The 25,032-nt window shown below is 37.7% G+C and overlaps 1 protein-coding gene across 3 annotated transcripts in view; it reads right to left on the reverse strand.

Moving 5' to 3' along the window:
• The window catches only part of LOC307160130 (breast cancer anti-estrogen resistance protein 1-like), an 86,513-nt gene that overhangs the window by 29,174 nt on the left and 32,307 nt on the right, over positions 1-25,032 (reverse strand). For 2 of the 3 annotated variants that reach the window (XM_079873999.1, XM_079873997.1), the window contains one exon: positions 589-1,290. In XM_079873999.1, the coding sequence (XP_079730125.1) occupies positions 589-1,290 (702 nt within the window). Of the gene's footprint in view, positions 1-588; positions 1,291-13,959; positions 14,240-25,032 lie in introns of those variants that run through there. The other variant, XM_079873998.1, reaches the window with a different exon arrangement.

Here is a 25,032-nt window from a genome sequence, read left to right on the forward strand (position 1 = left end):
CATATGGCTCAGTGCCGTAAGAGTGGCCTGCAACACTCTCTCAAGGGACCGTCACTGCCCACAGCTTCAACCTGTAGTTACCATTTGAAAAAAAGTGCTTACTCACTCTGTACTGCCCACAGTCACCAGCGTTAAAAACTCTGCATTATTTATGACACTCTCCTCCCTCAAACACCCCTCTGTCTATATTTCTCTAGGTAGTCTTTCTGTATGCTTTCCAGGGTCTCTCTCATCACATGTCCTTGTGTATAAATATGGTCAACATTAAATGCTGTTCCTATTTTACTTACTAAATATGTATTACAGAGTGAAACAGTAGAGGAGAAAGTTATGTATTATATGTTTTTTTATAATATGACCCAATGAATCGTTCAGAATTGGATATGGAATACCAATATGGAAACATTTTAGTTATTATGAACAGTTTATGGGGTAAAATCATGTTTCCACAAAACCAATCTTTTTGAATAAATAAAATTCAATTCAATTCAATTAAAATTCTTCTTCTTTCAAGTTTTCTGTTTGTTATGAAAGTAAATGTCTGAAAATGTGTTACATATATGTGAATACAAGACAATCTTTTCCTACCTTTCCCATGGGTTTGGGAGAGTCCCAGCTCCTCTCTATTGATGGCGGAATCTGGTAAATGTCCTGTGTCTGGTTCATAGATGGTGGCACCTGGTACACGTCCTGCCCGGGACACGGCCCTCCTGCAGTGGGTGGCACCTGGTAGATGTCCTGGCCTGGAACATTAATGGAGGGGGGCACCTGGTAGACATCCTGCGGGGTGGGAGGGTACTGTGCCTGGCTTTGCTTTTGTGCCACAGCGGGGGCTTTAGGTTGGAGCTGTGGAGGTTGGGGGCCGGTGGGCACCTGGTAGAGGTTGGAGGAGGCGGGCAGGCCGTGGCTGGGGGGGAGCATGTAGACTCCATCTGGGTTGGTCGAGTTGGCGGAGCTGGAGGAGGTGAAGGCGGGGTGCATGGCTGTGTACTGGGATGAGGGGGGAAGCTTGTTGTAGGCACTCTGAGGCAGGTTGAGAAGGCTCTGGGTTGGGCTGGGTTGGCTCGACAACTGCTGTAACTGCTGCTGTTGCTGTTTATCATACATGCCCACAAGAATCTTCAACCGGTTGCCAGGGACAATGCCTTGACGGCCGTGCAGCGAACAGAGCCACCAGCCGTCCAGGCCTTGCGTGTCCCGCTCCAGGACAGTCATGATGTCGCCCTTCCGAAAGGACAACTCGTCCGGAGACTCCGCCACATTGTCGTACAGGGCCTTTGCCAACACATTCTGCAAGAGAGGAAAGAGAAAAGGGTTGAGTTTATATTCACAAATGATCACGCATTACACCTGGATCCATTCTTGGCAATGTGTTCACAAGTGGACAGCACTAAATTCATGCTGATTAATTTTAACATTCTGCTTTAACATGCAGTAAAACTCTAACATAAGTGATGTTTGTAGTCACCACTTGTGATCAGATCACCCGAGATCTTACCAGGTGTAAACAAGGCTTGTGACTATAATGTAATTCTACATTGCTTTTTACATTTTGTCTCTTTGCTTCAAACCCCTTCCCGGCACATTTACACAACATGGACTCCATCTGTCCTCTCGTTTACAAAGCCACCCACAAGTGCGGCTGGTCTTTGACAGTTAAACAAATATTTGCAGTTCGGCCCCCTGGACCAGTCCCTCCCACCCACCCTTTCTCTGGCAAAAACCCACTTAAGCCTGGCACTGTGCCAATAGACACGTGTATCACCCATCTTAATAAAGCCACAGTCAACCAATAGCACTCTATAACTGTCCTCTCAACAAATTCAAAGTGCTTGATTGGCTGATTGTGATCCGTCATTGTTACTGCAGAAACCCTCTAGAACTGTTCAACGAAAAAAAGAAAGAGGGGAGTTTAGCTTCAATCAAGACACTCCACTATTCTGCTGTAACCCTCCCCTCTCTTATTGAGTGATTCAGCAGAGGGCCATTGTGCAGTAGAACAGGAAGGAATGGCTAATTTCCAACACAGTGCGCTCCATGTCCCCCACATACCCCCATCTACAGCTCTCCAACCGTGAGTTCACTGTTTTGCGCTCAAGCTAACAGGTGATTGATGCAGTGCAGCAGATAGCCAGCAGGTGCTTGATTACAAACAGACCTCCCCTGTCTGGACACATGCTGCCTTCGAGTCATGTAGGAATGATCGTATTTACGAGATGAGCTCCGCATGAACGCCATCACAAAGTTGTGATTATCAGTGGGAAACTCACTTCGGACTGGAGGCATCAATTCATGGATCATGGAGGAAGCAATTTAGTATTTGTTGCGCAGTTGTCATTGTGAAGTTATGTTGACCTTGCAGGTACAGGTATATTGATGCAATATATCAATAAAGCTTGTTCGAAAATTCACCTCAATTAGCTGGTTTATGAGGTGGTTTGTATAGCATAATTCTCTGTGGCGGCATGAAAAAGATCAAATTCACAAGTGAAGTATCATTTTTGGTCTAGTGCACAATGTGTGGTCTTCATCCTCTTGTACTAGTGCTTAAAAGCTTCCTGTCTTTGTCATGGAAGTTTTAAAGAGAGAAAGAAATAAGAAAATGCTGGAAGTTTTTTCCGGGAAAAATCACTTCACATCATAATTATGACTTTCAGACTCGAGTAGGAACTTACTAGGAGGTAAGCATCTTTCTTTCATTCTCTCCATTACTTACTAGACAATTCACACAGCCTGATTCTCAATTTGCATACTTATGTTGCAGACTAAAGTACATAAACTACTGTTCGATAGTTTGATGTCAGTAATTCAAAAAAAAATATAGGCTTACTATAAATAATACTTTTATTCAGCAAAAACCTACCACCTCAAACTTTCATGTACTTCCCTGTTAATGTAAAAGTGTATTTTTGAGAATGTAGTCAGAGAGTATGCCATCGGTACATCAGAAAACCTGATTCACAAATTTTGAAAACTCTGTGGAAAGGTACATTATGGATATAATGTTAATGGATATAGTACATTATCTGAGCACTTTGTTTTTAACATAATATCGAGGATAGTAGGTGATGTGAAACAGGATGCAGCCAAAAACTGCAGTTACATCTTCCTTTCGGGTCACTTTGGTATAACGCTAATTATGCACCTCTGTACACACACAGAAACTCCTCGCTGCCCACAATATCTAGAAATGTGCCATACAAATTGCGCTCAGTGCAAAAGAAACGACGCTATCAGTGAGCACAATTCATTCCGCGTGAATCCCTCCCTGTGTGTTTTAAAGGTCTGTGTGGAGAGTGGCAGTGCTCTGATGAATGGTGTCCCTGTGCTCGGAGCTGGAGGAGAGAGAGGAGAGGCTCACAGAGGGCATATCTGACAGTTGAATGCCTTGCCTGTGCTGCCCGGGTGAGGGACAGTCCCTGTAGTGTCTCCCTTAAAGCCGGAGGACACCGAGACTGGACACAATAGCGCCCGAGAGGCTTTACTGCCTGCGAGCAGCTGGTTGAGATGTCACCATGTAGTGCTGGCACACGCATACACACACAGAGCACTGATGCACACATAGATGAGGAATGCGTAAACGTACATGCACAAATGCTTGCATGCATACCTCCACAGCCTCCTCTATCCATTCATACACACAATGCCAAAATAATGAGAAGCACTCAGACCAGCTGAGAGAGCTCTTTAATTCCATTTTTCCCATTCAGGCAGTTTAAGCCATTCTTTGGGAGTCTTTGCAAAGGAATGAGACATTCTGACCAGAGCTGAGCAATCTGAGAATGTTTTCTCTTCTAATACAACAGCAAAAATATATTACAGTATGTTAATAAAATATATTGTAATATATGGATGGTTTATGCTTGCACTATGCAGATTTTTGTACAGTCAAATACACTCTAAAACAAGTATGACAATCCCCATAATACCAGCTAACTAAAGCCTAAAATGTCCAAGCTTCCTTTTTTAACAGGAAATATGTCAATTCAGCAAAGAACAATGCAGGGTGTTGCTAGGCAGAGTTTAGTTGTTTACAGGTTGACAAGCAATATCACAACTTACCACATTAATATTAAAACCATTTAGTCACAAATATATCAAGTAGGTAGGTATGAATAATCTTTTCATTTGGCTTGCATCCGAAACTCTAACTAAATTATCCAAAAATAGTGCCACATAGATAAAAAATAAAATTAATATGTACTAACAGAAATGCTGAAGCTTGATGCAGTTCCTCCTTCACAAATGGGATAGAGTTACGTCTTTCTTGATTGGGCTGACAATAAAGAATTAATTAATTAGGTGATTGACGTTGCCGTTGCAGCAATTGGATAAAAAACCTTCAGCAAAGAATTTTCTGTGACTTGATGTCTCTGTCTTTCTTCTCCTGTCTTATCTGCTCCGCCTTTAAAAAGCAGAAGCAAATTGCAGTAGAAAAGGAGTGCTGTATGCTTTCTGGGCTATTCGCCTCTCTTTTTTCACGAGAATATTTTCCTGCCAAGCGAAAAGACTCTGGAGGACTGATGACATCATGAGCTGTTGAACTTTGCCTCCATTATAGAAAGTATGCCAAGCCTCTCTGTCTGTCTCTTTCTGTTCCTCTCCCACTTCTCCAAAATTCCCTGTCTCTCTCTCTATCTCTCTCTCGCTCTGTCGATCAGGACACTGGATGTTTAGCGAGTGATTCACAGGGGTTTATATGTAAGGGCGAGTCGATGACTCTGTGACAGTGAATGTTTTCTCATTTGTTGAAAATGCACACAGGAGAACACAAGCACATGAGCATTAAAGCAACAGCAGGAGAATAAATGAAGGAAAATAACAGAGATGGGGATATTTGACTATTGATCAATGGATCTATTAGCGCCTTCACAGCCCAGGATAAATCACACCTTCCATCTCCATCAATTATAAAGTAAAACGTTAAAGTACTGTGCATTAAACAACAACAGAAAATTAGTTGGTTCCTCAAGGGTGTTTTCTGGTGTACATCGTCATTTATCAAGCTGTAATTGGAAGCCGCTTTGAAAATACTTGGAGCTATTCATCGCTAAATGCAGTTAAGCTACAGTCAAACTAAACTTTTGAAGAAAAAAGGGCCCAAACTTCATGAAACTTTCTGACTGATTCATTCAAAGAACCTGCTCATAAGAGTAAATGATTGCTGAATTGAACTCTCTATGTTGTCCAATGTTGTCTTTGTATTAGCAATTAGCACTGTAGTAACTTAAGGAGTGATGGCTTCTTAAATATCTATAAATACCTACAGTATATTATGTAAATATATATAATTAGATATAATTTCGTTTTATAATTTAATTTAATCATGGAGACAGAAAATTTTAAATAAATCTACCGTTAAGACTAGAAACACTAATTTATATAACCAAGTCAAAAACATAGTGACGAACAGTGTTACAAATTACTTTTTGAAAGTAATGCGTTACAATACTTCCTTAAAAAAAGAACTAATTGAGTTAAGTTACTTTTTATGGAAAATAATGCGTTACGGTACTTTTGTGTTACTTTTTCTCACCTGGGCTGGGCTTGTTTGTTTTTTAATAACAAAAAAAGTAATATTTTTGACAAATGTAAAGGACCTTTCATACCAAAAGTGAAATGAATAAGCCTCAGGCTGAAGGAAACGCAAATTCACGCCTGTACAGTAGAGGGCGCAGCTCAAACAAACATTCTGGATCACAAAAGAATAGGATGCAGAAAAAGAAAGTTCAGTCAATGAATGGGAAAACAAAGTACTGTAACTTGCATTACTTATTTGAAGAAGTAAATCCGATATTTAGTTATACATTTAAAAGTAATGTGTAACTTTACTAGTTACTTGAAAAAAGTAATCTGATTATGTAACTCACATTACTTGCAATACGTTACCCCAACACTGGTGACGAAATATAGCATTTAGCAATTTTGCCACATAAAATATGACATGAAATGACTCAAATGAATCATTGAATCATTTATGAACATACCTTAGTATAAGTTTATGACTCATACTAAAACGATTAAACTTCCCAGTGGTTCCTAAGAAAGATATATTTTAGGAGAGAGCAGTTTGTGCCATTAACTATAAATCTGTGTGTAAATTGTAAATATAAACATAACATTAAAGAAAATATAACATTTCAAAACACTACAATGCAGCTTTTTTGAAAAAGCTGGGTTTTTTTTTACTGGATAAGCTTTATTGTTTTGACAATAGCTGAGTTACTGTCACACTACTGTAGGCTAGTTACTGGCCAACATTTAAGTATTGTTTCAGGAAAAGATGCTTATATAAGATGAGTGGATGACGAGAGATTCGCTTCATTTCTCGCTGGCAATCATCACCATGGAAATGTCCAGGTCAAACACTTTCCCTGTGGCTAGAGCAGACAGAGACTGATGCTAAACTTTATTATCTCTGGAGAAAGACAGAGAGAATGGATGAAAGAGATAGAGGAAGAGAATGGAGAATAAAAGGAAACTCGTCATCCAAAGGACGAAACGTTCATCCATTTGCATTTAAAAGGGTCATGAGTGCGAGAGCGCTTTGCAGGCCACATGTTAAAGTGATTGCTCACTCTTTCAAAAGTGAATTTTTGAAGAATTTCCTAGTCGCTCTTTTCAATATAATGAAAGTGAATGAGGACTGGGGGTGTCAAATTACTAAAAAGCACAATAAAAGTATAATAAAAATAGTCCACGTGACTTTTGCAATACTTAGACATGAAGGTGAGTAAATGATAACAGAAATTAAATTTTTGGGAGAACTATTCCTTTAACAATGGGGATAAAAATGACTGAGAAAGAGGAAGAAATCTTTTGAATGAAAGAGAATTCCACAGGATGGAGGGGAGAGGAAAGAGGGATGTGGACCTGTGAGAGAGGGAAGGAAGGAAGGGGCTGAGCGCTTCATTCAGACAGAGCCACTGAACAAGAGGTAATGTGGCAGCTGCTGGAGCGCGCTCTGTACAGACAGGTCAATGAGTGTGTGTGTTTGTATTGTTGTGTGTGTTGAGGGGGTGCTTTTGTCTGGTGCCTCTGCATGACCCCATGGGACAAACACTAGTAAAGTTAGCAAGGTGGGGGCAGGTAGTGTTTTTTGTTTGTTATTGTGAGTGTGTGTGAGCTCATTAGCTTCAAGGACACGGAGGCAGTCTACGAACACCTCTACAACACAGCTATAGATCATCTCATGAACATGAGTTGTTGTAAACTAGGAAATGTATGATATATCCATAACGGTTGTTACAGTGTTGTTATTGTTAACTAAAACTACTAGTAAAAATCATTTTTGGTCATTGAAATAAAGTTGAAATCAAATAAAATATACATATTAGATGAAAAACTTTAACATAAAATGTAAAAAATTTGGCTACTAACTGCTACTGAAGTTGAAGTACTACAACTAATACTAAAACAGATTTCTTATTTAAGTAAGTTATTTAAAATTATATTAAAAATACAGGTTTATATTTAAAAAATGACAAAAGTAAAAAATTTGAAAAACTGAAACTAAAATCGACATGAAAACTAAACACATGAAAAAATGTATGAAAAAAAGCTAATTCAAAATATACTACAATAGTATTTACATAATACTAGAATAACGTATATCGATATTGGATCTTTTATTGTGCATGTCCATGCTCACATAAAGTTAATCTTTAATGTTAATGCAATTTAATCTTTTAATATAATGACACTGTTAAATCTCAAAATTAATATAATTTTTTTTATACTGAATATCATAATGTTGTGATGCTTAATTTCACTTGTAGCATTTAAAATGATTAATTTTAGTTTACATTTTTTTGTTTTTATTACAAAGTAGAATCGAATTGTTATATCAGACATTATAAGTTATCGGCCATAATATGACAACAATTAATTAAATATATAAAACAATACATAAATATCACCTTAACTATAAACAAAAATTAACAGCCAGAATTTTAATATCAGTGCAGACGGCCCGATCAGGAACGAAAAGTAAGCTGTGCAACCTGAGCGTTGATTGTTCAACTGAAACACTAAAAATCTTCCCACGTTTTACTGATTGACATTCGGGTAGAGTCTGACATATTGAACAGGCTGTACTTCTGTCCCTCATGGCATGGTTTTCGTTGGCACCAAATTGAAGATAGAGTCTCATCTGTCTCGGGTCTATTCTCATCACACATACACCTCCTGAGCTCTGGGAGGGAACGTTCCCTACCTCATCAAAAGTTTTCATTGGTTTAAAAACAGATGGGCGCTGCAGACAAAACAAGGCCGTCTCTGTCACTTTGTTCGCATAACACACCTGAGCCTGACCGAACAAGAACAAAAGCAAGACATTTTATCTGAACTGAGTAGCCAGAACATATCCACAACTCAGTAAGAGGTCTCTAAATTTTCCCATCTATATAGCGTCTCAGTCTTGGGTGATATTTTGCGGTCTGGTTGTTATTTTGAGGGGCTTACTGGTTGCATAAATAGCAGGTTGGATGAAGTAATTATAAGGCAGGTGAAGTTAAGAACGGTAAGCTGTTGTAGACACATTTTCAGACATATACACAAGGAGCAGACGCTGTATCAGACAGTAGCGATAGTCATCAGAGCTGAGATTCAGAGATGTGACTCAGACGGCCAGACGCGTGTTTGGACGTTTGCCGCTATCAGCTGTGTCAGTCATGTATGACACACAGATACACACATAGAAAGAAAGTCACAAAGAAATAGACCAACTAGTAATTTTGCCATCATTTATTAACCCTTAACAAAAATGTATGATTTAGGTCTAAACATCTCAATTTCTGTCCACAGAAACTAGTGAGTAAATTACCTCAGAATTTTCATTTTTAAATGAACTATCCCTTTAAGATCATAATAAAGTGTCTGTTTCTCCTAAACAGATTTCTCTGATGTATATGAACTGGATGAAAGTCTCTTCTAAAAGATTAAATCATGCTGGAAGTATACAATGTAAGTGGGGCACAATCTCGCTCTATTCGCAGGAAGGGACATAAAATCTCAACAGAAGTGAAGACAATAACAGAAGGTTGATGGCATAGACAAACAGTGGGCCAGTGGCCTGCTCTATTTTCACTATATAGGTGAGTTTACAACAGACAAGACCAGACTTGAGTATTAACAACAGGCCTGCCGAGGAAAAGAGCAAAGGCTTGGAGGCACATAATTAATCCTCAGTTTGAGATGTACAAACCTAAGCAAAAAAAAGGACAATAACAGATGATACAGTCGCAGTTTACTACATAAATTTGGAGAAATATGGATTTATATGTCCAAGCATTTTCGGAATACTTTATTATATATATAAAGTGTGTGCTTTTCAATTGTGTTCGGCAAGATATTTTATTTTTGATGTTTTGTTACGTCTCTTATGCTCCCCAAGGCTACATTTATTTGATTAAAAATACAGTAAAAACAGTAATATTGTGAAATATGATTTAATATATACAATTTTAATATATTTAAAAATGCCATTTATTCCCTTGATGGCAAATTTTCAGCATCATTACTCATTACTCCAGTCTTCAGTGTCACAAGATCCTTCAGAAATCATTCTAATATGTTGATTTGGTGCTCACAAAACATTTCTTATTATGAATGTTAAAAAAAGTCCAAAAGAGCAGCATTTATTTGAAATAGAAATATTTTATAATGTAACTGTTTGTTTTTCTTTACAAAAAAAATTGCCATACCATACTATAAAAGAAATCTATGGTATGTCACATTAAGGTTGTGATCACACTTGGCATGTTTGGTTTGATTAAAATTTTGATTGCTCTGTTAGTGCGGTTCATTGGAATAAGTGTGAACGCTGCCACGTTCCACTTCCAAATAAACTCTGGTGCGGTTCGAAGGATATATAACGCAACGCGGACCAAAGACATGTAAACGAACCAAAAACCGGACATGATGTCACCAGATGCAAGCCTAAAAAGGACAGAATGCTCAAGCATACCTGTTTTTTCTCGCCATAGTCGCGATGTTGCCCATCACAGTTTGGTACAGGCATCAGAACCGTGTCTCGTCACAGATCTTCGTTTGAGTGTGACGGAGGGATTCCTGACGCTATTTTGACTCCTTTACACATTTGATAAGCTCTTCATGAGTTCTCACCTGGTCAAAATACCATCATATGCAGGCTACGCACATACAACGAGTGCATTTAGCCCAGCAGCATTGTTTTAGATGTTCGGTAAGTTCTGTATATGTAATAAAAGCCGACCAATCAGGTTATGTAAACATATACATATGCCTTTAGGTTCGGTATATTTAGGTTTGGTGATAATGCAAATGTGAACGCTAAGCGGACCAGGACTAAATGTTTTATTTTATTTTGGTCCGGACCAAGCGAACCGAAGTGTGAACACACCCTTAGATAGCTCTGTCAATGTGTTTGTAACATTGTCAATGCAAGACTAGACCCATCCTTTCATTCCTGAAACATTCCACAGCTTCAACTTAACACAGATATTAGCCCACATTACATTCCTTCTGCCCACCTCACAACACACAGTCACACTTCCATGTTGTGTCTACCTTTTTCATTTCATGTCCTCAGTACAGTTCACGCAGACACCGCTGTTGAATGGTGCATCACCCACTACAGACATACTCTGTGATTCACAGCCAGACAAAAATCACACCATCACATCTAAATCTTAAAAACACACAGCTCATCCCAGAAATACAACTACACACTACATCAACTTAACATTCACCATCCATTTCACTCATGTTGACTGAAAAAAAGAAAAAAAGACACCTCCCTGCCCCTCCTTTTCTGGCAGGGTGAGGTTGCAACACCCTCTTTAAAAAACAGCTTCTTGTAGCTACAGGCTACGACTGAGTGTTGGTTTACTGCCAATGTTTTTCCACGGCAACACAATGCCGATGTGCTGATCTTTACGCCGTGATTTACAGACCTGGGACGGTCAAAAAAAGATAAACGTGAGTGTAACAAGGACAAAGGGAATTTTCATAAGGACTACAGCATGTGCTATAAACATTTTCATCTTCACCCTGAGCGAAAGGACCTTCATCACTGTACAAACATGTCCAGAATCCTGCCTACGCCAAACAATAAATCCAGAAATGACAGGCTTCAATAGAACACGATTATTCCTTTCCAGCACAGAGCGTCACTGCGACCTCAAACAGTCATTCCATAAGTTCAATAACAGTGACAAGGCCATAAACTCTTGGAGGCCTGAGATACAAAGACAGGAAGAGGAGCTCTGGCATGGAATGTGTACGACTACACACAGTGTGAAGCTATTGGAAAAATGATGATCATCTCACAATTGTATTGGAAACTCTTGTCTCTTTGAAGAGTTCTCAGTCTTTGAAATAAGTTATTGTAGGTTATTTCTCATGCTCAGGGGAGAAACACAGAATCATATTCACTTTAAACTCTGGCAGCTAAACAACATCTGCTGTCCATGTTCAAAGAGATGAGGGTCAGGGGTATAGCAAGACCCACATGAAAGAAAAATCACAAATAAGTTATCTTAAATGTCTCAACTGTTTCTCTAGGTAGGAAACAGTTAGGTTAAACCCTGCTGGAGAAAAAAAAAAAAACATAATAAACCAGCCTGAGCTGGTTTGCTGGCGTTAGATTGTGATGGTCTGTTGCCTGGTTTTAGGAACTTTCCCAGCTAAACCCCAGCTTGGCCAAACTAGAAGACCAGCTTAAACAATCTAAGACAAGCAAAGCAGCTGGTTTAAGTGGATCATTTTCAGAAGGAAGATCACATTATTGAAGTTCTAAAAGAACCCAGAAATGATCAAAACTGTGCTCAGATTTATGAGAAGTCTGAGATTTCAACATACTCTAATACAGGGGTTCTCAACCCTGGTCCTCGAGGGCCACTTTCCACAATCCAAACTCACCTGCCTGTAGCTTTCTAGTAATCCTAAAGAGCTTAATTAGCTGGTTCAGGTGTGTTTGATTAGGGTTGGAGCTAAACTCTGCAGGACAGTGGCCCTCCAGCACCAGGGTTGAGAACGCCTGCTGTAATATATACTGAATATTTCTCATCAAACTCTTCCTTGACCAAATTATTAAGCTTTGTTATGCAAATTTTATAGCTGAATACTGTACGACAGCAGCTGTCTCAGTTATTTCAAAAGACATTTAGGAGAAACATCTGAGACATTAAATGAATCAGATGTTCCTTTGAAGAGATTCTATGACTGTTTTAGGCATAAAATTCATCATATTTGATCTAAAATGCTGTCATTCTCTTTTTAAGATGGTTTAATCTGTGTCAAACAAACTGGCCCAGATAGTTAAATGAAGTGCAGCTGGAAAATGTTAACTAACCTAAGACCAACTACTATGCTAATATTCGGTTGGTAACACAGGCTATATTCATATGAATATAGCCAAATGTCATGCCTCAAAATTTAGGAATCAAAGCACTTCTTCGTTCTGGTATTGATTAAAGGTCAAACCAGGAAACCTGTTTTGTTCTGATCCAACCTTGGTTAAAGGGATAGCCAAGTTCACTTTAAAGGGATAGTGAACTATCCCTTTAAATGTCTGTAAATGTTTTCCTGTAGTGCTTGAATTACTTTGGACCACAATACTTCTGCATCACATGCGTGATGTTACCAAAGGGGTTAAATTTGGTCAGATCAGTGACCTTCTACACAGCCTGATGCTGACATTCATGCGTGTATGATTATGAAGATAATGAGGATGAGGAGCAGGTCCTGTCCGTCAGACCCGCAGGAGAGGGTGTGGGGTTCAGGCCAGCGGTGGGGAATTCCTCCCTCTCAAACCCAAGAGCCGGAGGGTGAGTCATGGTTGAGTCAGATAGGCAATACAGGGGGGAGATGGACTCAGGTTACTCAGCTATCTTCTGAAGAAGGGGTCTTTCTTTTATTTGAAGATCCCTAACACAACATGACTCAACATTCTTAACTTAGCAACTGATTCAGCCTGGTTACCTAAATTAAAGAGTGATTTCAATAACCCAACAGCCCACTCACAAGAGTACGTAACTCCCCACCTTCATCACGGACCACCTCAGGAGGAACCAATATATACTGACTCTGGTTTCAACCGATTAAAAAATGTAATACAATAAAATTCATACTCCTCATTCTTCTTAAAAACCCAGTTATCATCTGTTTTCAATTCACATTCTGATATTCAGTGCACTAATAATTGACCATAACCATTTCAAGGTCCATTTCTATGGCCGGGGGAAAATCCCAGCCTGTGCAGGGGGTGAATCCCAGCGTCCAGATTCCTCACAGACGGAAATACAGTACAGCCCAACTCTCACGTTCAAATACCAAAGCACTGTGTCATTCCCAACCCTTACAAGCTGAACGAGCGCCAATGCTTTCAAACAATGGCAAGGAACGGATGCTTCGGCCAGTCGCTTCAGATCTGTTCTTCTCTCCCTCTCTTTTTTCTCTCTCTCTCCCTCCTTCTTTCCCCTGCTCCTTTCCATAAAACCTTAATCTTTCAGCTTTCTCCTGAGTCAGCAGAGAAGCTCACAGCGGCAGGGCTCCTTTTCCTTCCCTTCTTTCTCCCGTTATGCCTGCTTTCTCACACTCTCTCCTAAGCTTTCAAAACTCACTGCTCCTCAAGAAAAGCCATTTTTAAAAACCTCAGATGGAGCCGATATATTCTGATGGCCTCTTTGTGAATTGTTACGGCAATTATTATTGCCTCTTTTTAGAGCTTTTTAAGCTGATAGCCTACTTGTTCTGATACTTAAAAATGATAAAAAATTAAATAAGACAAAAAGTATTAGATTGAAGTAAAAAAAAAAAAAAAAACGAAGAAAAACAAAAAAGTTAAAAGTGTCTCTTGTGTTTCTTCTGTCCACCATGACTACACTTTCCCATTCACTCCAGATACATTACCCGAGGGCATTTAGCATAACCAACTTAAAGCGTTCACACAACAACGAGAACAGCAAACACACTCACCAGATAATTCATTTTCAGCCCCGCTGTGTGAGTCTCTGGGACTCCAGACAGCACTAAACTGCCTGAGATTTGACCCCCGATGAAAACTCCCTCGGACTGTCCAGCTCTTTGTCAAATCTCTCTGCGTCTCCGACGGGCAGAAAATCCGGGCAGCTCCTAACACATACTCCAATTCCGTGATGTCAGAGGGCAAGAATGAGACTGTCCCATATACTTCTCTGTCTTGAGCTCGCTCGTTCTCTCGGTGTCCGTCCTGTGCTCTTTCTCTCCCTCCCTCTCTGGCAAAAGGAGGAGGGAAGAATGCATAGGGTAACCTGACACCCTCCCAGTTCCTTCTCAGACCTGACATTCCCTCTCCCTGCTGCTGATTGGCTGAGGACTCTGTTCTTATGTTAATGAGTCTTACCCTCTTCCTCCCCCTGCCTGTGAGGAATGTTTAGTGAACCTCTCTGTAGACCTGAGAAAGACACAGAGATTTGTTTTTTTGGCCATCCGCTGTACCCCTCACACACAAACACACAGCTTTGTCTAGACCTTTTCCTTCAGCCTCAAACGTTCTGTTCCCTTTGCTGCTGATTTTGTTGCTCATCCTTTTGTTCTAGAAGTAAATCGTAAAACTTCCTCAGGAGACAAAAAGATAAACTCCGTTGACATTTGAAGTGTTTTAAAATGTTTAACCTCTTATTTTCAGTATTTATCTGACCTGAATTATTAAAGAACCATCGATTAAAAAAAGGAAGGACTGGGTAGATGGATCCTGACTGAGGGGATATATTGTTTTTTACTTAACGTATTACTGAAGCAAAACTCTGTTCTCTATTTTCTATCTTCATTTCAAATTAAATTAATAGTCATTTGTCCAAATTATCAGGTGGGAAACTTGACTATTTTTCACATAAACAAAAGACAAAATAAAATAAAAATGTTAAACTATAATAATAATAATAAATTCAAAAATAATCCTGATTGCAAATATATTTATTTAAAAATGAAATGACTCATGATAGTTAATTAAATAAACTACGCTAATCCACTCCTGTCTGCTTTTGTGTTCACAATTCACTAGTAATTTCAAAGCATGACATCATTCTCCAATTCTCCCATGAGGGACTGACCAGGTCAGGGGGTCAAATTGGGATCCACATTTAAATCAATGTGATAAATAGGCAAAAGCTGCATGTCCTACTGGACTGTCTTCTGCAATTTACAAATAACAGATAGAAATTCCAGTCCTCAGATGAAAGCAAGGCACAAAGTAAGACTCCATTCCTTCCTAAAAGCTGGAATGTAAGAGAGGTGACAGAAGAGAGCCGCACTGTCCTCAAACTGCCATGACATCGTCGGCTGGTGCTGAGGTCAGGAGAGAGGTCAGTGAGGTAGGTGAATCCCGCCTCACTGGAAACCTCCAAAACCTGATCTGTCCTGCCAGAGAATATTCTCTCATTTTGACCTGAAGCCAGTTTTGTAGTATCACTTGTTGATAGAAGCTACATTTCAATTTGGGATATATGCTTAAAAATCCTACGGTGTGTCTTTTTTCTGTTTGGAGGATTAAAAAAAACAGTTATACGATTTGGAACGATATGAGGATAGGAGTAAATGATGATTCATTTTTGATGAACTATCTCTTAAGGGCTAGGCAATGAGACATTTCTGCAGTTATCCCATTGTCAAAATATTCCAGTCCACTTAAAATGTTCACTAAAATGCACTATAAAAGTCATAAAAGCAGCAAAAAAGACCTTATTCAGAGCAGCGCCATGACAGTAATGAAAGCAAGGATGTAAGGGATAGACTTAACTGTGTTTTCAATGGCATGTAAAAAGCTCCTATAGATCACTTAGAATTTTCAACAGCTGATGTAGTTTTTTGTCTACTGACATTTCTTGGAAATATATTTTTGCAGAGTTTCATCAGCAAAACAATCAAAAAACACATTAAATAACAGTACAACCCACTGAAAATTTACTGGAAATAATAATGTTAATATACATAAGACGGGATAAAAAGGGATAATTCACCCAAAACATTTACATTCTGAAATACTTTTCTTTTGTAAATGTTGTTCCATGTTGTTCCAAACCTGTATGACTTTCTTTCTTCAATGAAACACACAAACATTTTTTTGCCCAAACAATAAAATTTGGTCCAAAGCCATATTGGGCCCCATTAACTTTCATTATTAATGTATAAGGAAAAAATACAGATATTATTCAGGGTTTGTGTGTGCGTGTGTGTGTGTGTGTGTGTGTGTGTGTGTGTGTGTGTGTGTGTGTGTGTGTGTGTGTGTGTGTCATACATTATTACATTTTCTTTTTTTAATTTGTTGATTATGTACACTACTGTTCAAATGTTTGGGGTCAGTAAGATTTTTAAATATTTCTGAAAGAAGTCTCTTCAAAAATACACTGTAATATAAAAACTGTAATATTGTGAAATATTATTACAATTTAAAATAATGATAAAAATGTAATGTAATGAATAAAAATGTTTTCTATTTTAATATATTTAAAAATGCAGTTTATTCCTGTGATGATAAAGCTGAATTTTTTAGCATCATTACTCCAGTCTTGAGTGTCACATGATCCTTCAGAAATTATTCTAATATGCTAATTTCTTCTTATTATAAATGTTGAAAACAGTTGTGCTGCTTAGTATTTTTGTGGGAAAACTTGATAAATCTTTTCAGGATTCTTTGATGAATAGAAAGTTCAAAAGCACAGCATTTATTGAAATTCAGCTAATCGTTTAACAGAATATTTTGTTTTGTAATTGTAAAGACAAACTTTAGTCATTTTGATCAATCGAATGCATCCTTGCTGAATAAAAGCATTAATTTATTTTCTTCTTTATCTTACTGACCTCACAGTTTTGAACGGTAGTGTATGTATATTATCTTGCTTAAAAATAAAACAATGCAAGACAAGCACATATTTCATAATGGCACTGTAGTTTTTAATAGCTACAACAAAGATGTGTTACACAGCGATGATATCAAACACCAGTGCTTTTAATGCCTGGTAATTGAGTCATCAGTGTCCAAATGTTTAGCGTATCAAAGCCCTTTTAGTACCCAAATTCATGTTCACACCGATTCACATTTTAGAGAGGCAGAGTGGGAATTGAGACACAGTTCACCCCACCCCCATACCTACAGTAAACGACTACAAGCCCTGAAGCCCATGATACTGAGGCCATGAATTACACTGCACAACTGGTGTCAAACCAGCAAGATTCTCCCTAATTGAAAGTGCCGTATGAATTTGAAGCCCTTATCTTCACGCAGTGGCTGTCTTCTCAGGCCACAAGGTGCCGTGTCTGGTCTCCATGACAATTGAGCAGCACTTCATCTCGCACTGCGGCGTGTCTGCTACGCAAGATGGATTTCGATGGTTGAGACGGCATTCGCTCCTTCTAACGTTCTCTGGGATGTTTGTTATTTATTTCCGTCAGCTAAGCCTGAGTGACATCAGAGCTGTCATTGAAATTAGCAAGTGTGCATGGATTTTGTCATCATAGAGATTAGGCTATCACATCAGACATCATTTCAATTAGCGCCCCAACCCCTCTCGCTCTTCAGCTAATAAGCCCCCTCCGTCAGCGCCCACTAATCACAATCCTGTTATATATTAGAAAGAGACGGGTGTTGGGCGATGCTCGTCTGGAGGTGAGAGGTCTAACTGCCTGTCACAAAGCACTAGAGTGGTGAAAATGAGACAATCTTTGCTGTTTGTAACAGCCCGCTGCACCCTTTCGATAAAAGATTGAAATCGTTCTGTATTAAATATTCAATGACTAGAAAATGCGTGACATCTTCCACACCTTAGCCTCTGTTGGATAGTAATACGGCTCAGTGAGTGTGGAACAGTAGGTCCATTGTGTCCGAGCGGCCCGGTCTCGGTTTGGTCAGGCTGTCACACCTACGCACAATGTTGTTCAGCTGGCAGTGTTTCGGCTCTGGAACTGTGACCGCTGCCCCGTGGCCTCTGTAACCCCCCACATGCCGCGCGTGTCATGAGATTCAGGGCAATCTGGCAAGAGAGGCTCAGCCCAAGTCGGATCAGACCCGGGCACCCCAGAACAGACCAAGCATTTAGAGATACAGATGAAGGTCAGATAATGTGAATATGGAAATCCCATTTCCCTCTGAACCAGCATGGTAATGTTTCTATTTTTTTTTCTACTCTCCAACACTGAACCATTCCTAACATCTCAGTTAGGTTTTCTCTACATCAGTCCTCTAAATTCCAGATGAATCTGCTGGAAAATTCTGGTGGGAATGTGAACTAGGATATATCTCAAAATAACAGGATGATTTATTTAATAAAGCCAAGCTTCAAGAATGAGTAGAATTTCAAACACTAGGTCTGTAGGAATAGCACAGTATATGATCTTAGGTTATACTACGGAGCTGTTGAATGCTTGATTCTGATTGGTTGGCGAACGTTCTATGGTGTGCCATTATTTTCAGGGAAACGCACGGCTTAAGTATAGTTCCAGGCAGGTCTTGACCACATTACAGTTCCATTTCACCTTGACAAATGATTTCAGTTATTGCAAAGGTCTTTACAGAACCAAAACGCACAATTACACTAACCAAGCAAATAAATATGGGAAACAAAAGGATAAAAACAACAAATTATTTCCAAGTTGTTAGCAACGGAGGCTTAGGATGAGATGCGTAAGAAATTAGTCCAACACACAAAAGCGTTTTAAGGACAAAAACCTGACAAACGTCTTGAAATACATCACCTGAACAATGTTTTGAGGTGAGGTAACCGTAGTATAAGCGAAAGAATTGATTATTATTAGAAAAATAATGTACACCTGAGGTGTAACGGCCATTACCACCTCGGTCGTGCATTAGTTTTCTAATAATTCAATGGCTCGTAGTCAATTATTCCTTACTTTTTTACTATTATTATAAATATAAAATTATATAACATACAAATGAATAACATTTAACTTTTTGGTTTTGTATTCAATATTCCTCATTGTTCATCACAAATTTTCAGACATTCGTTGGAATTTCACCTTTACCGTTTTTTAATTTGTAGATGTCACACATTCCCATCTATTTGAATTAACCAACTGGTTGATTTTAAATTAACATGGTTTTAATTTTGTTTTTAAAGTAGAGATGCACCGACACTGGCCAATACAATAAGCCAATAAGGTCACACTTTATTTTAAGGTGTCATTGTTACAGTGTAATTATATATTTAAGTACTGAGTAATATTAGTCAACTACATGTACTTACTATAGGGATAGGGTAGGATTAGGATTTGGTTGAGGGTTAGTTGCATGTAATTATGCATAATTTACTGTTATTACTAAAGTAAATACATGTAACATATGTAACAAGGACACTGTATAAAATAAAGTGTTACCGCCAATAATTATAAGTTGTAAAATTGTATACAATCGTTTTCTAAATGAAAAACAATTCTAAAAAATTAATTAAATTAATACATTTAATTAATTTTAATAAAAAAAATATTTTAAAAAAATGATTTTAAATGCTAAGTGAATTTAGACCTTCACAACATTATAATGTACAGTCTGAAAAATAAATATTAATTTTGAGTTTTTAAAGAATAAGTGAGTAAAAAAGTATATAAAAGTATATAAATTCTGGTAAAAAAATTAAACATAAAAAATGTATATTGTCCTATAACCAATATGACACTGAAAAATTGTGCATTCCTCATTTATTGAATAAACTCTCCAATCAACAAGTGTTGCTTCCATTCTCCAATAATCTGAACCCATCGATATCGTGACATGACCACAATATGGCAGTGACATTTGACATCTTTATGGCTTGTTATGATGAATGCTTTGAAAAGTCTGGCTAAAATAATCCCCAAGATCACTGTCAAAGTCAAGAGAAACATTCAAAGCATTTCCTGAGTCTGAATGAAGGCTGTATTGGGAGAGTAATTCTTTGGTGCCACATCATCAAGAATTACTAATGCAGCTCCTGAAAACAACAGCAGCGACATCAGCATCCAGCCCATGATGCACTGCTCTAGTCTCTGCTCTGAGAAAAAAACAATGCACATCCTTGTATTGAGACATCCGGCCCCCTAGCCAACAGCAATATTCATGCAGCTTTGAAGGACAAAGGAATAAAGAGTTCCTTTCTTTGTTGGGACTGTCAGGCCCGCTGCGCAGTCTGTCACCGAGGTCTTTTAACTACTTATGACGAAGGAGAGAGAAAATCCTCAGCCACACACTGTGTTTTCACATGAAAACACACACACACACACACTTGCTTAAAAGCACATGTCTAAATAAACACACTAACATGTACTACACAAAAATGACAATGATTTGTCCTACAGGACACTGCAGCAGATGCAGTAACCGGCAGACAGGCAGCTTTCCAACCCCCTCTGGAGTGTTTTTGGTCTTCCCTTATCCACAAACGGAGGATGAGCGTCTATATTTGTACAAAACAGGAAAAAACAAGACCTAGCCCCTATGAAAATCAATCACAATCTAAATCACGGCCTGATTTTACACACTTAACACACAGCAGGAGTAACAGGGTTGATCAGACCACTACCGAAATTTAATTTCCATAGATAATTATATTTGTTTATTTTCAGATTTGGGTTCTCATTATTATTTGTCCTCTTATCAGTCATGGTAATACTTTAAGATGATTAAAAACCACAAAGTGAATCAGTCTTCCTCTCTTTTAATCTAAAGTTGCAGGGATGAGACTTATGGCGTGTGCAAAGCAAGCAAAATAAGCACACACACACACACACACACACACACATACACACACACGGAACAACATCAGCAATAGACGACTAGCTCACTTTTCTCAGCCTCACTGCAATTGAAAGATTAGCATTAATGTGGCAGGAAGTAAATTGCATTATGTAGAGTTGAGCATAATCAAGGAGTGCTGGGGATATTACTCACAATCTGTGTGTGTGTGTACTTGTGTGTTTGCTTCACACAGTCTCAAAAATCCAGAGAGCCTTCCAATCATCACCTCCTCCTTTATTCTCCCAACACACACACACATATAAAAGGAGGAAAGAGATGGAGGAGAGCAATAAATGAACCTGGGCACCCCGCTGGTTAATTAGATAGTGCTGATTTGATTTTTAATTTTAATCAGGTTTTTTTTTTTTTTTTTTTTTGGATGCTCTCTGGTTTCTGGATCCCATTGAAAAGTGTGCTCTCTCCCAAAGCCCTCTCTAAACAGAGCTTTATTGGCATGATTGGTAACATTTGCAATATTACCGAAGCGTATAAGTACGTACAGTAACAAAATAAATATGGTGCAGTAAACAAAGAGATAAAGGAAATAAAGGGGAAAAAGGGGCAAGGTAAAAAATTATGTAATGAAATAAGAAAAAAGTAAAGAAAATAAAAGAAAATAAAAAAGGAAAAAAAATTGCCATATTGTATATATTATGTAAAGTAACAAAACAGACAGCACAGAAAAAAATATTATGTAGTAAATTAATAAAGAAATGAAGGGGAAAAGGTAAAAAATAAGACGAAACAAAATATAAGAAACAAAGTAAATAAAGAAAAAAATACATGAAATTTTTTAAAAAATAAATAAATAAATATATATATCAGTAATAAATCACCCAAGAAAATAATATTTTTCATCACACGTGTCTATTGACAAGCTGAAACATAGCTAACCGTGTCTCCCTTTCCTCTGAATAACTTGTTTTTTTATTAATCATTTCTCTGGAAACATTTATTTTATTTTTTTGGAAATGTGACTGCTCTCTGATGTTTTGATATTTTTTCCCATTTTAGGAGAAAATGTACTTTTGTTTCGACTTCAGAATCTTTCATCCTTTGGTATTCGGGATGTTTAGCACTGTTTTGTGTCTACATTTACCCAGCAATCTAAATGAGAACATACCATTGGCTTCTATTGGTTTTACATAAAGCTAACAGACTAACCCTAATCTGAACCTTTACAATACTCCAAAAAATAATTTTAAGAACATTATGTCCTTTGTGAATCATTTTTGCCTTTGAGGGCTGCTTTAAGGGAGTTTATGTGAGACTTAGCAAACTTAGTCAACTCACACACACTAATCCATAAATCTGGTGAGAACTGCAGCATTCTCAGCCACTACAGAGTGACTAAACTCTAAAACAACTATGAAAAGAGAGACCCATCTGATATGCATGGACACAGACATGCATATTGACCAAAGTGAGACACCAAAGAACTCCAAACAATCCTACGAGTCTCCTTCAGACGGACACAGACGCAGTATTAGCCGGCCTCCCCTCCCCCTCTCAGTGGAATGCAGGAATGTAGTGCTAACCCTAGCAGAACGCCACTCTCTCCGACCATCACTTCCAGGAAGGAGACCGTTTTCCCATGGGCTGGCTTTCTCCAAGTAGCCCATTCTGCTTGAACCTCACCTCAACCATACAACCGAAGTGAATAAGGGTCTCCACAACAACAGCTTTAATTATGTTCCTCCCGTTAAACTATCTGTCTGGAGGATTGTGAGGTAATACCCTTCCCAGACATTAACAGTGTTATTACGCTCTCTTACAAATAGCTTTACTGTCTGGAAAGGTTAATTATGAATCACTCCGATATCCCACTTTCAGAAATGTGCTTCCAACAATAAAAAGCGCAGTTGTAATCAGAACGCGGCAGCTGTTTGAAGCTATCTGTGGGGAATGAGAAACGTTTGATATAAACTCAATTGCCTGATACACTGCTTCATTCGTTTATTTCTAGTCTACTGCATTTCACTGCATGTGTGTGAGTGTGTGTATGCATAGCCCAGTGTATCCAAGCTTTGCTCTCTGCCCTTGAAAATGAACGAGTCAGTGTGAGAAACAGAGTCTCTGGGTCCCAGGTGTCTGGATAAGGCAATAAGCGGAGGTCTCGAGGAAATGTTGAGATAAGACCACCACATCCAGAGCTGACAGGCCATCAGTAACTGCCATCTAATGTAATATCATTACCAGTCTCTCTGCCATCCGACTCCTGTCTTATTTCATCTGATTAGTCTTCATGCCACTCTTTACTGTCAAATATAGAATTTCAATGATACATTGAGGTGTACTAGGGTGAAAAAGTCAAGATATGAAAAGGGTGGCCAAACATTTTTAATTAAGATTATAAATACTAGTCTATCACACTAAGAATGTCTTTCAGTTTTAATAAATCAAGCTAAATTCATATGTTGAGATATTTGTGATGGAGATTAAGATTTTTGCAAGAAGTCTCTTTCTCTGCTCACCAAGTCTGCCATTCTCTGATCAAAAACACAGTAAAAACAGCAATAATGTGAAATATAATTACAAGTTTTCTATTTTAATATATTTTAAATGTGATTTATTTCTGTGACGGCAAAGCTGAATTTTTAGCATCATTACTCCAGTCTTCAGTGTCACATGATCCTTCAGAAATCATTCTAATATGCTTATTTGGTGCTCAAGAAAAATTTCTTATTATTTTCAATATTGAAAACGGTTGTGCTGCTTAATATTTTTGTGGAAACTGTTAGACATTTTTTTCAGGATTCTTTGATTAATAAAAAGTTTAAAAAAAACAGTGTTTATTTAAAATAGAAACCTTTTGTAAAATTATAAATGTCTACTGTCACTTTGGATGAATTTAATGTACACTTGCTAAATAAAATATTAATTTATTTAAAAACAAATCTTACTGGTCCTAAACTTTTGAACAGTAATGTGTATAAATTAGGGCTGTTAAACGATTAATCGCGATTAATCGCATCCAAAATAAAAGTTTGTTTTTACATAATATATGTGTGTGTACGGTGTATAATTATTTTCTATATATAAATACACACACATGCATGTATATATTTAAGAAATATTTGCATGTATATACTGTGTATATATATTTATATTATATATAATTTATATTATATATAAATATTTTACATATAAATAACACATTTTTCTTAAATATATATGCATGTGTGTTTATTTATATATAGAAAATAATTATACTCCATACACACACATATATTATGTAAACACAAACTTTTATTTTGGATGCGATTAATCGCGATTAATCGTTTGACAGCCCTAGTATAAATATTTCTAAATAAATTATGTAGTTAATAAGTTTACAATAATTAAAAATCATTAAAAAATAAATCACTTTATTAAATATTATGGACAAAAAAATTAACTTTTTTATGGCATGACTCTTGTTCAAATGTATTTAAATATATTTTCTAGTTTGTATTCACTTGTATTCGTGTAACTTTGTTTTGTATTCTGAGGGAAAAGATTGCTTGACATGCTGAAACAACTGATGGCTGAGCGAAACCACAGCAGCAAATAACTAATAATGAAAATAGCTTGAGATGAAGGGGGAGAGGTCAGAGTTCAGTTATGAGGTCTGAAACGCAGTCTCTGGTTTCTCTCAACTCCGAGTCCTGCAGTCCCTTCCATTCCATTCGCTGCCACATTCACTCAAATCTCAATCCACAGCCTTTTTACAATCTACGTTATAGCTTTTGAGTGACACACTGAGAAATGTTACATTACTAGTAAGTACAGTAGTGTACTTAGTACCAAAAGTGATGTCCAGCCTAGTGATGTTAACCCTTTATTCAAATTATTAAAAAATTGTTAAAGAATATTGCACAGTTGTCCTTTGAGTCAATAGTTTTATTTGCGATACAGCTATGAAATGCAATTGTGTGTTTTTTTTTTTTTTTTTTTTGCCAAGCTGTAATTCCAACACATGCAAAACAAAAGAGAACCAACAAAATATAAATAATTGATGATTATGCTGTAGTCCATGTGAGCTCTTTCCTGTGAGATTTATTTTTCTAATTATTTTTTGCATGGTAAAATAAAACCTGTAGCTATAGCTGTAGAAGTGTTTTGTTCTTCTTCATATTCAAAATATTTTAAATATATATATTTTCCCCATATTTTGATGGTTTAATACAAATTTAGGCTCATTACAAACAAATCTCCAAATCAATCACCTCTGGACTTCACTTTTGGCCACTACTGTTTTTATAGTGATAGATATCAGTCAAATGATTAAAGGAGAACTCCGGTCA

This window comes from Squalius cephalus, assembly GCF_949319135.1.
Source record: "Squalius cephalus genome assembly, chromosome: 6".
In the NCBI taxonomy this organism is placed as follows: Eukaryota; Metazoa; Chordata; class Actinopteri; order Cypriniformes; family Leuciscidae; genus Squalius; species Squalius cephalus.